General features: G+C 46.7%; 1 protein-coding gene across 3 annotated transcripts; it reads left to right on the top strand.

The window, feature by feature from the left end:
• Positions 1-246: 246 nt before the first annotated feature.
• LOC310669171 (mitochondrial ornithine transporter 1-like) lies at positions 247-14,077 on the top strand. 3 transcript variants are annotated; one of them, XM_083422751.1, is made up of 8 exons: positions 632-771; positions 3,110-3,157; positions 3,951-4,069; positions 6,234-6,492; positions 7,347-7,487; positions 9,054-9,226; positions 11,236-11,394; positions 13,287-14,077. In XM_083422751.1, the coding sequence occupies exons 3-8, from the start codon at positions 4,000-4,002 to the stop codon at positions 13,412-13,414; spliced, it is 930 nt and encodes a 309-aa protein (XP_083278877.1). In that variant the 5' UTR covers positions 632-771; positions 3,110-3,157; positions 3,951-3,999; the 3' UTR covers positions 13,415-14,077. The 3 variants fall into 3 exon arrangements, with proteins under 3 accessions (XP_083278875.1, XP_083278876.1, XP_083278877.1); XM_083422749.1 differs by lacking the exon at positions 3,110-3,157 and having other exon boundaries at positions 247-780; positions 3,959-4,069; XM_083422750.1 differs by lacking the exons at positions 3,110-3,157; positions 7,347-7,487 and having other exon boundaries at positions 248-780; positions 3,959-4,069.
• Positions 14,078-14,575: the final 498 nt, after the last annotated feature.

Here is a 14,575-nt window from a genome sequence, read left to right as displayed (position 1 = left end):
TGTCTTGTGTATAGCCCACAAAGTAGCTTGGTTCCAAAGTTTGTGACTCAAAAACAAATCCTGACAAGGTGGTAACAAGAACACAAAATCACATACGCGCATACACACACACACACACACCAAAAAAGGAGATTTACTAGGGGAGGAGGGTAGTTTCCTGTTGGCATCTGCCCCATATCTCTTACTCTGGATTGTTAATGCACATGTTGCTACAGGGGAGAAATTTTGTGGGCAAAGTGGCCCACTCAACTTTCAAGTTGCTCCTTTCACAGCTGGAAAAATTGCTTTGAAGGGAAGGTGAGAGAATGAAAAGTGTTGCACCTTCACTTGATTTGGAAAGTGAAAGGAAAGTGGATAGGTTGCAGGCAGAAGCAAGAGTGTTTCACTAATTTCACACAGCTGCTGTGTTCTCCTAGTCTTCAGTTTGGGATTACTGTAGTATGCACAATGTGGACTCACTGGTTCTGTAATGTTTTGGGTGCACAAACAGCTATTAGAAGCAAGTATAAGGCAGTCAACATCCACAACTCTGCTCTTGCCTTATGCCTGGAGATGGAAAAAATGCAGTGTGTAGCAACTGTTGTCTGAACCAGCTTAATGATTCAAGATAAGAGCCAGACTTACCGTAGGAACCTGGGCCCTATATAAACAGGGTGTGCTGGAGGTGAAGGGGACATTCGTTTCTGCTCAAAGTTCATCAAGCTTGCAAGCCTGGTGGGTGGTGCTGTTTGCAAGATTCTACTACAGCAGAGCTGCTGGCAGCAGAAACCATTCAGGTATGTAGGATTCTCTACTAATTGAACTGCCCCATGCACTGGTGGGACAGCAGGAGGAGGGGGAGGATGTGATTCTGCTTTGGGTGGCGGAAAAATAAACAGTTTCCTATGTATGCAAGCTATGGGGCATTTTGTGCGGAGGTGCAGAAACATGGGAGTTGCTGGTATTACACAGCAAGTGGTTAAACAGTCGAGAGATGGATACTAGATCTTAGGCTCTGCATGCAAAGGATAATCCTGGCATCTGCAGCGAAAAGGATCTGTTGTAAGAGAACTGGGCCAAAGCTCTTCCCAGTTTCTTTGGCAAGCTGCTGTTAGCTGGAGTAGGTAGCCCTTGGCAAAACGGATCTGTTAGGCCAGGGCTTTCCAAATTTTTCATGTTGGTGACATCCTTTTTAGACAGGCATCATTTTGCAACACAGTTTTACTAGCAAACGGGAGGTTAAACTAACCCCTTTCCAATCCCAGGAGGAGCGTGGGGAGTGTTCGCGTGACACACCTAGACACTGCAGCCAACATGTGTCCCAAAACAGTTTGGAAAGTGTGCTGTAGGCTCTAGAAGGGGTACAAGTGTGGCTGTGATTTTCTCTTTCCAGCTTTCACATGATCTGGTCGTTGCCATGCAGTTATTGGGAAATGGCAAGTGTTGATAAGTAGCTTTAAAATTCCGCTGTCTGCTAAGGGTCATGTGGCAAAAAGGAGGAATTTTGAATAGCCCCACCTTCCAAGCTGCTGTTGGTGGGAAAGGATGATGATAATGGCATGTGTAGCAGTGAGCACAGCAGCAATGTATACCATGGGTTCTGCCGAAGCATAACCACAGCTGTATATCTTCTTTCTGGCCCAATACCTATGTACATCGGGAATGTGCTTCTTCCTTTGCTTCCATAGCATAAACAATAAGTTCTAAGGCCATACGTTGTTCCTGTTGAAGTGCTTGTAGACATTCAGGGCCCCTGATTTGTGGGAACCTGAAAGACTAAACTCAAATAGCCTCTCTGGGGCAGTCTCCCTCCCCCCCCCCAACCTGATGCTCTTCAGATGTTCCCAACCCCTATTAATCTCTCACCACTGGCTTTGCTGGCGGCAGCTGATGGGAGCTAGAATCTAAAACATCTGTAGGTCCCTATTAGAGATAGCTGCTCGTGGGCAATCGTACTACAGTACTGAGGCTGGCTGGTGACAGCTGCAGCGCATCTATGTTCCATGCTTTCTGCAAATGCATAGAAGTAGATTAAAGAGTGGAAGCAAAGGGTAGGTAAGGTAACTTGGCACCCAGCCTTGGGCAGTTGTAATCAGCACCTGGAATTTCACCCAAGAGACATGAGCTTGTCAGGCAGCAGAGTCCACCTACGTGGTGATAACCATTCTCCCCAAAGCTGTATCCTGAGATGGCCTCAAGAAGCTTGAGCTTTTGGTAACGTTTGGGAGAACGGCCTAGTGTCCCACAGTACCTGTCTGTATCCTGTTGGTTTCAGTGTTCTGTAGCAGCCCTGCAGATTCCTACAGGCTTGTAAAATGACCCAAAGTCTCTTGATACTTTTGGTATTCTAAATACCAAAGAGCTGACTGTAGCAATCTTCACCATAATTTCATTCCACCTTTCTGTGGTTAGATTCTGTTGGTGCAGCTCTGCAGCTGCGCCCTACTACTCAGTTTGGCATTTCCAGCCCTAAGACAAAAAGATGAGAGAGCAATTAACCTACAAGAGAGCAGCCTGGTTTTCTAGCTGTCCCAGAGACCTTGTAACAGCCTTCATCAGTTTTCTGATCTGACAGGATTTTTCCAGTTGCTGTCTGGTCATTTCCCTTTAAGTCTTTTATGAGAGGCCTTTTATCAGTCCACTGCAAAGCCAGCTAATGCAATGGCCCGGTGTTACTACGATCTGTTACAGAGTCCATTCGTCCTTTTTATGTTAAAAGTGTGGCACTTGCAGTAACAACTTCATGGTGAGCACTGGATGAAGACCTGTACAAAGCAAATTTTAGCAACTTTAAAGAACCTCTGGAAATATGTGTGTTTATTTGTGTTGAGGAATCTGCCTCACGCAACTGCAACATAGAAATTCAACAGTGAATGCTTCCTCTCTAGTATATATAGATGGGGAATGATCCACTTGCTGCATAGAGCTAATAAATGCCCAGGAGCCCTGCTGGGAGAAAATTTAGCAGCCTTTCCCCCCTGAAGAGTATTTGGCTGTCTGGCTGACTGTCTGGCTAAGGCTGGGGTGGGTAAGAAGGCACAGGACAGAATGGAAATGCCACCCCCACCCAACTCACATTCCTTGTTTGTCTCCTTTTAACTTTTTGCACGCACCTCATCTGCCTACCTCAGGTAGCTGCCTGGGACACCTCATCCTGCTTCACCATCTCCCCTTACAGGTCTGTTACTCAGATATTTACATAACCTTCGGTTGGGGGGCAGGATGGAGCCTATTTAGATGACGCTCTTCAGTGGTGTAGGAGTGCAGGTCTGGGAACTTTCCCCCCGAGCTGAGGTAATGCTGTCATCTCCTAGACTGCCAGGATAATTAATGCCAGGCACTGAGGTCATCTGGAACAGCAGATCCTCCTTTTTCTAGCAATTAAATGGCGCAATAAGCTTTCAAGTGTGTTTGCAACAGATTAGCTTGGAAGTAGTCAGAAGCCTGTGAAAAATAAGCAAAGTTGAGGCATTTCTTTTGTTCAGTGAGGTTCTTACTGCATGCTAACAATTTGAATAGTAACATTTTCATGTTTAGGTGCTTTTCTAAGTCCCACTGTCATACCTAGAGCAGACCTAACTGAAACAATGGAACTAGGTTCATTAATTTCATTGGGCCTACTTTGAATGTGACTACCATTGGATACAACCCATAAGGTTGCCTTTTAGCTAGCTGAAGATCTTTCGTTAAAGCACTGTGTGTTTTGCAAGCCCATCCTTTCAATGGGAAGGAAGCACCTCAAAGTTCAACAGTGCTCTCAGGAAACTGTTGGATTGCAGGCATGCTGGTCCTAATAAACTGGGTGTTATGCTATGTAATGATGCTTCTGCGCTTGTCTATATAATAATAATGGGTCAGCACAGCTGCCTAATTTCTGGACTCTCCTTGACTACGTGGCTACAGGGGCCATCATGATGAGTTGCTTCAAAACTTAACCACTACACCACTGATGTTGTTCTTTCCCCCTCCAGTCTTGCAGTCTTCTTTGGGACACCTGCAGCTGAACGTTTGTGTGCTGAGATGCCTACTGAACAAGCCCGAGTCCACCCGCTGGTGCAGATGCTTATCGACCTCACTGCAGGGGCAGCAGGTGAGCCTGAAGGATGGAGAGCTGCTGGGAGGATGGGCCAAGAAGCCTCCCTTTAGAGGGGAGACCAAGGATCAATGGCAGGTGTAGGGAAGAATGGAACTCTTAACCTAGGAGGGGCAGCTCCAAGCCTCTCTGACTGACCCATGGGACTTTCCCCATACCACAATCCCCACCAGCCCTGCTTTGCCCCTGCCTTAAGTGCTTCTGTCTGGTTGGAATGTGTCATTGGCCGTGCCTTTTGCTTGCCTAGGTGGAAGATAGAGAGGCGTGTGGGTGTGTGTGCAGAAATAAGCCTACTGTACAAAGGCAAAGCTTGCCTTGGTTGGTCCACCCACTTTTGCCTCTGGCTCCGCCCATCACTTGAATGTGGCCTTGTCCAAAAGGTACTGGCGGTCCTTAACTGGAAAGTGTCCGCCCGCCCCCTTAAAACTGAGCAAGCACCGGAGGCAATGCCTGTTCAGGAAAGCGAGCAAGATTCAGAGAAGAGCCATGGGATCTTGGTGGATCTTGGATGTGAGGGGTGTGTGCATGCAAGTATATGGAGATCTGCATGGTCTTTTATTGTAGTGTTATATAGGTCTACATCTGGCAGGCCCTGTGCCGAGTCTGGCTTCTAGTTGTCTGCTCTGAAGGGAAAGAGATGTGTAGAACTGGCAACAGCGTAAGGTAGATTTTGTCAACCTGGTGCCCTCCAAATGCTTTGGATTGCGAATGGTCTGATGGGAGTTGTAGTCCAAAACATCTGGCGAAAGCTGACTTATGACAACTGGGCTTGCTGGCAGGTACCTGCTGCTACCCCACAGGGTCTTGCTGTCAAATCTGTTTTCTGGCTAAGACTGAGCGAAGAGATTTCTGCACATCCACTTTCCTCAGCTTAGAAATACAGTTTCAGAATCACGTAAACATTAAAACAGGTTTAACAATACAATATCCCATTATCCATGCTGCCCAAACATCCAAGAAAACAAAAAAAGGTATTTCTGAGGCAAAAATGCAGACAAGGCTGGTGCCAGGCAGGCTTCCCTGGAGAGAGTATATATAAATTGGGATCTACTGCATACAAAGCCTGTTATCACCACCACCCTCTGAACGTCCCTCCCAGGTGGTGTAGAGAGACAGGTCTCATGATCTCAGGATAATCTCTGTTCTTCTACTTCTCTGTGCAAGGTATCCCTAAAACATCACAAAATGTATCCAAGAAAATAAAGGTCTTGGTCAGGTCTGCTCTGAAGTCTTATCTTTTGTACGGTACAGCATGTACTTCTGCTGGTTTTAATGTTCAAACTGTAATTTTGTTTTCCTTGTCACACTTTCTGAATCTGTCTTTGGGACCACTTTGGTGGTGAAAAGCTGTTTGTAGGTTTTATAAATAAATACAGGTGAAGACTAGCAGAGATGAATTAGAAACGCCAAGCCTTTGACAGATAACGTTCCAAGTCAGCAGAGAAATAGCCAGAGGAAATAAATGGGCATTAAGTGCTCTGGCCAAAGCAAGCAGCAATGGTGAAGGCAAAGGTGCCTCGAGAAGGCATTCCACAGTCTGAGTGCCATCACATAAAAGACTCCACTTCTCATGGCTGGCCAGCCAATAAACACAAGGCAGACAACAAGGAAAGGCAGGAGGAAGAATGGAGGCAAGATTGCTGCAGCTTTAGCTTCATTGCTGTTCTTTTATTGTCAGTTGCTTGTTACTTTGAGGTCTCCATGCGACTTACAACGCATGTAACACACAAATATAAATACATTATACCATAAAAACAGACCAAAACAAACCCCAAACTAGCCACAGGAAGTTTAGCAGCACGCTAGGAAGTAGAAAAGCAGCATAATCTTAGTTAGGGAAAATATATAGGTGGTCCTGGCAGTGAAGAGATGCCAGCAAAGCTATGGGGATATGCGACTTGAGATGCTGGATCTGAATGCTCTGACAAGTTTATATGGGAGAGGCGCCCTAATGTGCCCCATTTCCATCATGGCAGCTTAGAACAGAAGCAGGCCTTATAGAACAGGGAGAGTGTGTGAGTGCTGCTCCTTTAATGCTCAACCCTTGACATGTTTCATGGGTACGTTTTGGCAAAGCAGGCACTGCAGTACAGTTGGCTTAATCTGCCCTGTATTTCAGGAGCGTGAGTGACCTTGCCTGGGGTGGGGTGGCTCTTTGCAGGTGGTGTGGCATGCGTGGTGACCGGGCAGCCTTTTGACACCATCAAGGTGAAGATGCAGACCTTCCCAACAATGTACCAGGGCTTCTTTGACTGCTCAGTCAAGACCTACCAGCAGGAGGGCATGCACGGGCTCTACCAAGGCACCACTCCAGCCTTGCTGGCCAACGTCGCGGAGAACGCTGTGCTTTTTGCCTGCTACGGGTTCTGCCAGCAGCTCGTGAGGCAGCTCTTTGGGTTGGGCAATGTCCAGGAGCTCAGGTACAGTCTTTTTCTCTTCCCCTCTCTTCTGCCAGAGGCTCTTAGACATTGATATAAACAGTGGTGCATTATTGCTTACAGCCAAGCACAGGGTAGGGTGGGGGGCTCACCTGCCATCTTCCTCCTCAGTCTCAGTTTTGGCCTTGTTAGAAGGCAGGGAGGTGGATGGGGGTAAAGCTGGAATTAGTTGGCTCTGCCTGTCCTCAGCTCTGGCTGCCCATTGTCTGCGCTACGAGTCCCAATGGACACCAGCCACCACACTGGACACCCAGGGTGAGTCATAGCTTCAGGACTGTGGGCCCCAACTCTAAGGAAATCACCTCTGGAGATACTTAGATAGGAACAGTCCCTTCTGAGTTTCAGGCACCTGGTCAGAACTGTTTGATTTCAGGAGGTCTTGTGCCCTGAATGCCTCTCAGATGTTTTGCTTTTTCTTTTATGTTTTAAATCCTTGAGGTTTTAAATTCTGCAGCTTTAGTTTGTCTTTTAAATATATGACATAGCATAGGTCTCACAGTAGCTTGCAACATAAGTGTAAAGAGGGGTTTAAATAAATAAATAACTAAATAGAATGCAAAGGGAGGGTTGGGTGGGAGGCTGCTCAAGGTAGGATCCTTTTGCTCAGAATTCCTCAGCCTGGTCAGACTTCCCAATCAGAGTTGCAGCCCAAAACCTCTGGAGGACACCAGGTTCGAGTGGGCTGATTGACTTAATCAGCTCATTTCTGCTGGCGAAAGGCAAACAAACACATAGCGTATGGGAGGATGGAAGGTTGCTCCCTAGCTGTGGGATTCCCCCCACCCGCCCTCTGGTCTTCGCTTTCCTCTGAGGATTCTTCTCTCGGGTTATTACAGTGATTTGCACAGCGCGATTGCCGGCTCCTTCTCATCAGTCTTCTCCTCCATGGTTCTGTGCCCCACAGAGCTGGTGAAGTGCCGGATGCAAGCTCTCCATGAGATGAAGGTCACAGGGCAGACAGCTCTGTCGAGGCACAGGTACTCGGAGGTAGACTGCCTCGCAACATGGAGGCTCTATTTCGTTATCCAGGCTAATGGGTGCCGAGACGTCTCTCCCATGTGAATTTAATCCTTTGAGAGGGGAAGCCATCTAAGGCCCCCTCTGCACTACACATTCAAAGCAGTACTGTACCACTATAAACAATCATGCCTCCCCTCCACCAAAAAATAATAATTCATGGGAATTGTCATTAGAATTGTTGGCTGGAACACTTGGAAGGTCCCAGATTGGGAAAGGATACCTGATGTTAATTATGTATTGAGAAAGAGAGAGAGGCTTCCTTGGCTTCTCTGTCTGGTCCTCTGAATTCTCCATAGGCCACACCTCCTTCCTAGGTCACACCCCTCCCAGATTTTTCACCTGGCTGCAATGTGTTCTTGAACTCCAAGAATGCCTCCTGCTTGCCTGAGTGGATAAATGCACTGTTGCATGCCACCCCAGTCTCCACAGCAGTGTGAGATTCCAGGGGCTCCGAGCACTCACCCAGGATTTCCTTTTGAGGCACAGCGAAGACTGGGTGTGTTTAAGATATATGGTTTATTCACACATATATGCAACCTGAGCCTGTGATGGAGGGGCTCACAGCATTAACACCCCAAGAGGTTCTTGTGTCATCCATAGCTGCAGCCAGTGCTTTTTTTCTAAAAAAATGTTTAGGGGTACTCTCATTTTGACTCAAGAAAATCACCATTTTATAGTTCAAATTGGGAAGAATAAATACAGTAAATGGACAAAAGTACAAAGATTCACAAAATGTTTAGGGGTATGCGTACCCCCAGGCAAAAAACACTGGCCGCAGCCTTGGACTCAAACAGAATCAGCCATGGGTCTCTGAAGCTCTGCTTGCTGCTTTCCCCCAGCTTCTAGCTCACATCACAGTCAACCAACAACACGTGCCTTTTGGCTTTCTAACTAACAGTTGAGGGAAGAGCTCCTTCCACTTCCCCCTCTCCTTGGCTTTCCTAATGGCTCATAACCTACCTTCCTTTTGTTTTCTTAGTGGCTCATCTCCCAGGCGATTACCTCATACAGAAGCTGGCCTGACTTATAGTTTAACTCAAAGCTTGCCAAACTGTGTCTCATGACACATTAGCGTGTCGGCTGCAGCATGTAGATGTGTTGTGAGAATGCTCCCTGCGCTCCTCTTGGGGCTGGAAAGGGGTCAGTTTAACCTCCAGTTTGCTAGTAAAACAGAATTACTATGTCGTGAAGCAATGCATTTCCCAACAGGAAAAGTTTGGAAAGCTCTGGTTTAACTTTTGCTGAATCCAGGGATTCAGTGTCTGGCACTCACTAACTCATCACCCAGGGGAGTCTTCCACTCACAAATTCCCACAAACAGTGTGTCTGGAAGCCTCTGGCTTTTGCAAGATTGGCCTGTTGCCTCCTGTACAAAGATGAATGTCAAATCTGTTGTCCCAGCTACCCAAGCATGCAGTCCCAGAAAGGCTGCCCATTGGGAAACGAGGCCCTCAGTCTACCCCTAATATGGATTCTCTGTGCTCTCCATGTGTCATGGGACTTTCTTCTCTCCCCTCTTATAGTTCCACCTGGACTGTGGTGAAAGCCATCTTCCGTTCAGAAGGCCCCCTGGGTTTCTTCCAGGGACTGACCAGCACATGGCTACGGGAGGTGCCTGGCTATTTCTTCTTCTTTGGGGGTTATGAAGTCAGCCGAAGCTTCTTCCTCCAGGCTGGACAATCAAAGGAAGAGCTGGGTAAGCAAAGCCTGGGAGCAGGGGGATTTCCCTACAGGGGTCCTCAGCTTTGTCCAGTAAGCCAGAATGCGGAAAAAGAAATGAGCTGAAAGATGTCAGAGGCAGCAGCCTTTCCAGGGTTGTGCTTTTTGCAGAGGTATTCTACAATGTGGTATTGATGCAATGATAGCACATTAGTGGTGAACTAACTACAGATCATTCTGCTTTATTAGTTGCTCTGCAATGCTACCCCAATGTTGCTGAATTATTGCTTTCTGGACAGAAACCTTTGCCCTGCAGGGCAAGAAAAAAAGTTTACAAGATTTCAGCAGAAAGTTACAAAATAGGCACTGATTTGGAAATGAAGCAGTATATCCATTCCAACATATTTTGCAGCTGCAAACAGTATATGGAAAGCAAGACAGCAGATAACTGCCTAAATACCACTATGAACTCAAATCTTCCTCAACGGACAATACAAAGGACACCTGGAGGAGGGGTCCCCTCTTGGGGGAGATCAAACAGTCAATAGCAAGGGTTCAGTTTAGTCCTATTTGGGTAGTCAGCAGAACTTGCTCTTGCCCCAATGTAAATACTCTGGCAGAGAAAAGATATATTTGCTTAGAATTATCTTTTTCTTGGATGCTTCTGTGTGTGGTGGCATGCCTCAATTTGCCCTTCAGAGGTGCCCTGAAGAGGGATTCCATTAGAATTGGCTTTCTTGCTCTCGCGCCTGTGCCAGCTGCTCTGCCTGCCTGCCTGCCTGTCTGCCAGGAATGCAGGAAGGGGATTCTGGAAGAGTGCAGACTCTCCAGCAGGTGCCAGACCCAAGCAGAATCTTGCATGTCCTCGAATGTGCCGATGATTCCTTTGGCGAACGCCAGCCCCTTCCTTCTGGGGAGCTCTGACACAGTGATTGTGGTGGAAGGGTTCTGATCCAGAGAGGACAGCAGCTGCCTGCTTCTGTGCCAGCCTCCTCAGCATTCATTTTTGTTTGCTTATTTCAAAAATGCATAAACAGCTTGCTCAAAGAAAGTATCCAAGCAGCGTGCAGTCTGACTTTATATATAAAGCATGATTAGGATGTGCAAAGCAATTAAAAACAGATATGCATAAAACCGTTTATGAAGGATGAAATCAATGAAACATCTGAAATGGCTGTAACTAATTCATGTGTCTGGATAGATTTGTTGAATACAGAAAAGTTTTCAGCAGGTGTTTAAAAGAATATAGTGGATGTACCTGTCTAATTTCGGTAGGCAGGAAGCTTGCTGTTCCAAGTTCCTTTTCTTAGTCATCACTTGGCCACTACTGAGGCTATGAAGTTTGCCTGACCCGTGAAACATCATCATCATCATCATTATTATTATTATTAGTATTATTATTATTATTAGGCTTCCAGCACATATAAAAACATAATAAAATGTCAAACATTAAAAACTTCCTGATACAGAGCTGCCTTCAGATTATTGCCCATCTAGCCCAGTGTTATCATCCTCTGGGCTAGGGAGCACCTGCAGCCCTCATGAAATTGATGGACTCCAACACCCATCAGCCCCAGCCAGCATAGCCAATGGTCAGGTTGATGGGAGCTGGAGTCCAGCTAGATTCACAAGTTCCCCATCTCTGCTTCAGCAATTCATGGCCCTTAGGGCAGCCTTTTCCAACCTGGTGCCCTGCAACCATATTGTACTCCCGACTCCCATCATTGCAAAGTCCCTTTATTATAGTTAACCAAAAATGTCACAAAATAACGAGTCCATCAGAACTCTTTATCAGGATGGATGCTAAGCAAAGTGGTGTGTAATAGCCCAAAATCATTTTTACCATATAGTCTTAGAAGGCAATGCTAATAGGAGTGTCTGCACTTCGGAATTTACCACCACTCTGCTCTGTTGGAGAGCCTGCTATTGTTTAAACCCATCTTAAACTTTCTGAAATGTTCCAGAAGTTGGTCTTGTCTAGATGCACTTGACCATAATCTGCTTGAGCAACAACGGTGACCATTAAGCTACACCTACTTTTTGCAGGTGCTCTCCCTGTGACTGTGAGTGGCGGAATTGGTGGTGCTGCTTTCTGGCTGGCTGTCTATCCCATTGATTCAGTGAAATCACGGATCCAGGTGTTGTCCATGGCTGGGCGGCAGGATGGTTTCCTGCTCTCCTTCTTACACATCCTACGTACAGAAGGCGAGTCCTTCCTAGACATTTATTTATTTAAAGCATTATTTCTTTTAAAAAAAACTTTGTCCTTAAGCTGGCAAGGTTCCCAGAGTGGCGTACAAAGATGAGTTTTCAGGCATTCCCTGCCCTCGGGGCTACAATGGAAAGGGCACAACACACAAGGAAAAAGGAGAGGAGGAGGAGGGCTTAGGGAAGAAGAAAAAAAGCAAACTCTGGGCAGCAGTTCTTAAAGGTACAGTTTGTCAAGCAACCAACTGCAGTGGAAACAATTCAGGCAGGCTGAGGGCATGGCTGCTGCTAGGGAACTCTTAAAAAGGTAAAGGACCCCTGACAGTTAAGTCCCGTCACGAATGACTCTGGGGCTGCAGTGCTCATCTCACTTTACTGGCCGAGGGAGCCAACGTTTATCTGCAGACAGTTTTTCTGGGTCATGTGGCCAGCATGACTAAGCCACTTCTGGCGAAACCAGAGCAGTGCATGGAAACGCCATTTACCTTCCTGCCAGAGTGGTACCTATTTATCTACTTTGCACTTTTATGTGCTTTCGAACTGCTAGGTTGGCAGGAGCAGGGACCGAGGAACGGGGATTCGAACCACTGACCTTCCGATTGTCAAGCCCTAGGCTCAGTGGTTTAGACCACAGTGCCACCCATGTCTTCTTAGGGACTCTTAGGGAGGGACAAATGCAGCTGGTCTCTCAGCATGGGCAATGGAATAGCCTTGCTTCTTTTATCTCACTGCCTGATGGAATCATTAGTGCTGTCAGTGGGCATTAGTCATGATGGCTAAATGCTGTCTCTGGCATCACTGGCATTCAATGCCTCTGAATGCCAGGTGGTTCTGAGGGACAAACTGTGTGTGTGTGTGTGTGTGTAGAAAGATGTGACCTATGTCCTTCTGGGCTTCCCAGAGGCACTCATTACCCACAGTGGGAGACAGAGCCTTTGCCTGATCCAACAAGGCTCTTTCTTAAGTTCTCCTTACATATTAATGAGATAGGAGCTCCCTTGGTGAAGTGTTGTTGTATACCTGCAGGCTTTCCCAAAGTTGGCTAATGCTGGTTTGAGTGAGAGCAGTGGCAGGGACTTGGATCCTCCAGCTGGGATCTTTATCTTCCCTGTGGGCAAAGGCACAGAGCTTTGCAAGCTCCAGCAACTAGCTGTCAGTGCTTGCAGAGTCTGGTGCACAGGGGCTGTGTCTGAAAAACCCCTTTCAGCCAAGCCCAATCGTTATGAGCCTGACCTGAGACCATATGTGTTTGTGGTTGGCCAAAATGGCCTCACTGGATAAACAGGGTGTCCTACAGGTGCCCAATTAGGACTGTATGTCAGAGGTTACCCATTAGGCATCAAAAGACTGCCTTGTTATTGCCTCTTTCTATGGGTATGGGTGATCAGAGCAGGTGCTTTTAATGCAGAAGGCCTCAGGTTCAATCACAGTCCTCCCTGCTGAAATACAAGAGGCCACATCAGCATTGGCATTCTGCCGGTTCCCAAAGACAAAATTGTTTAGGCAAGCATTCTCCTGAACTTGAATTTCTGGTTTTATTGCTTTTAATGGTTTTTATCACACATTTCTTAATTGTTTGTTTTTCTTTTATATTTTAACTGAGGAAATTTTAATTCCCTAATGGATTTGTTTATGTGTATTTAATTATGTATTGATGTTTACAGTTGTAAACTACTTAGAAACCATTTTGGCATATAAGAAGTAATTAATACAACAACAACAACAACAACAACAACAACAACAATTTGATAATAATAAGTGCTGAGAAAGACCCCTCTCAGTCTCAGCCCCATGACATCAGCTACCCTCCAAAGCAGACAATATTGGGATAGATTGACAAATAGTGTGGCCTGGTATAAGATGGTTTTATATGTTCCTTTTTCTTGTAGGGTTTATGCCTCTTTACTGCGGGCTGATGCCCACGGTGATCCGTGCCCTGCCATCCAATGGTGCCCTCTTCCTTGCCTATGAACTGACTCAGAAAAAGCTGACCAGCCTAGCAGAGAGGACAACCTGAAGTCTGGACTCAGTCCCAGAGAAACGAGAACTTTGTTGATGGATGGAGAGAGCCGGGGATTTTCTTGGTTGAACGGAACTGCAATGGTCAACCTCTCTCAAGGGGATCTTGGAGGGGACACCCTTGGCTCAAGGCAGGAAATGGGGGGGGTAGGGTAGGGCTTTTTGGATTTCAGGGTATCTATCAGTGGGGTGGGATTGGGAGACAGCCCAAGATTGCTTTTTTTCTCAGCAGATGCTGCAAAGACCAGCAAAGCAGCCAGACAGCAGAGACATCTTGGGGGAACTGTGAGATGGGAATGTTTTGAAATCAGCCATCCTGTGGGGTGTGGGAAATGTGACGAGGCAGTCCAATTTCTTAGTGATCTTTAATGCAAGCTTCCCCAACCTGGCCATCCTTCAGATCTTTTGGACTAGAGTAGCATGCTGGATGGGGCTGATAAGGAAGATTGCAGGTAATTACGGCATTTATCCACTTTCCACCTGCAGATGCAGGGCATGTGTGCAGCCGGCTGAATGAGGCCCCATGGAAGCAAGACCAACCATTGCATTTTGCTTTCTCTTCTTTTAACCCACTCCAGGCTTTGTTTCGGGTTTTTTGTACATATATTGTCCTGCAAATCTCGAGATTTGTGTGGGATCTCAGGAAACAGAGAAATAAACACTGATTCCCAGACCATCCATGGGCCAGATTTGGAAGACAATTGAGCCGGATCCAGCCCCCGGGCCTTAGTTTGCCTACCCATGTATCTGTAGCATTCGTATCTCTCCAAATCTCTCCACATTTCTTCTCCAAGGAGCTCAGCGTGGCCTATGCAGCTCTTTCTCCTCTTCATTTAAACTCCAAAACAACCTTGTGAGGGTAGGTTGAGAGGCAGTGGCTGGCCCAAGGTCACTCAGTGAGCTTTGAGGCTCAGTGGAGATTCGAATCCTGGTCTCCCAGGTCTTGCACTTTAATTGCTATACCACATGGGCTATGTGAACACCCCTGTTCTTCATGCATGTGCTGGGCATCACATCTTCTAGGGACCTTCTTCTGCAGTGCCTTTTGGGGAAGGTGTGTGCATTGCATGGTTGCACCTCCAGTTAAAACACCATATGCAGCCATCACAATATTCTTGCATCTGTACAGGGAATCTGGAAACAGATGCTCACAGAGAGC

This window comes from Podarcis tiliguerta, assembly GCF_965153285.1.
Source record: "Podarcis tiliguerta genome assembly, chromosome: Z".
In the NCBI taxonomy this organism is placed as follows: domain Eukaryota; kingdom Metazoa; phylum Chordata; class Lepidosauria; order Squamata; family Lacertidae; genus Podarcis; species Podarcis tiliguerta.
The sequence above is the reverse complement of the archived record's forward strand: the minus strand, read 5'-3'. Positions and strand labels throughout refer to the sequence as shown.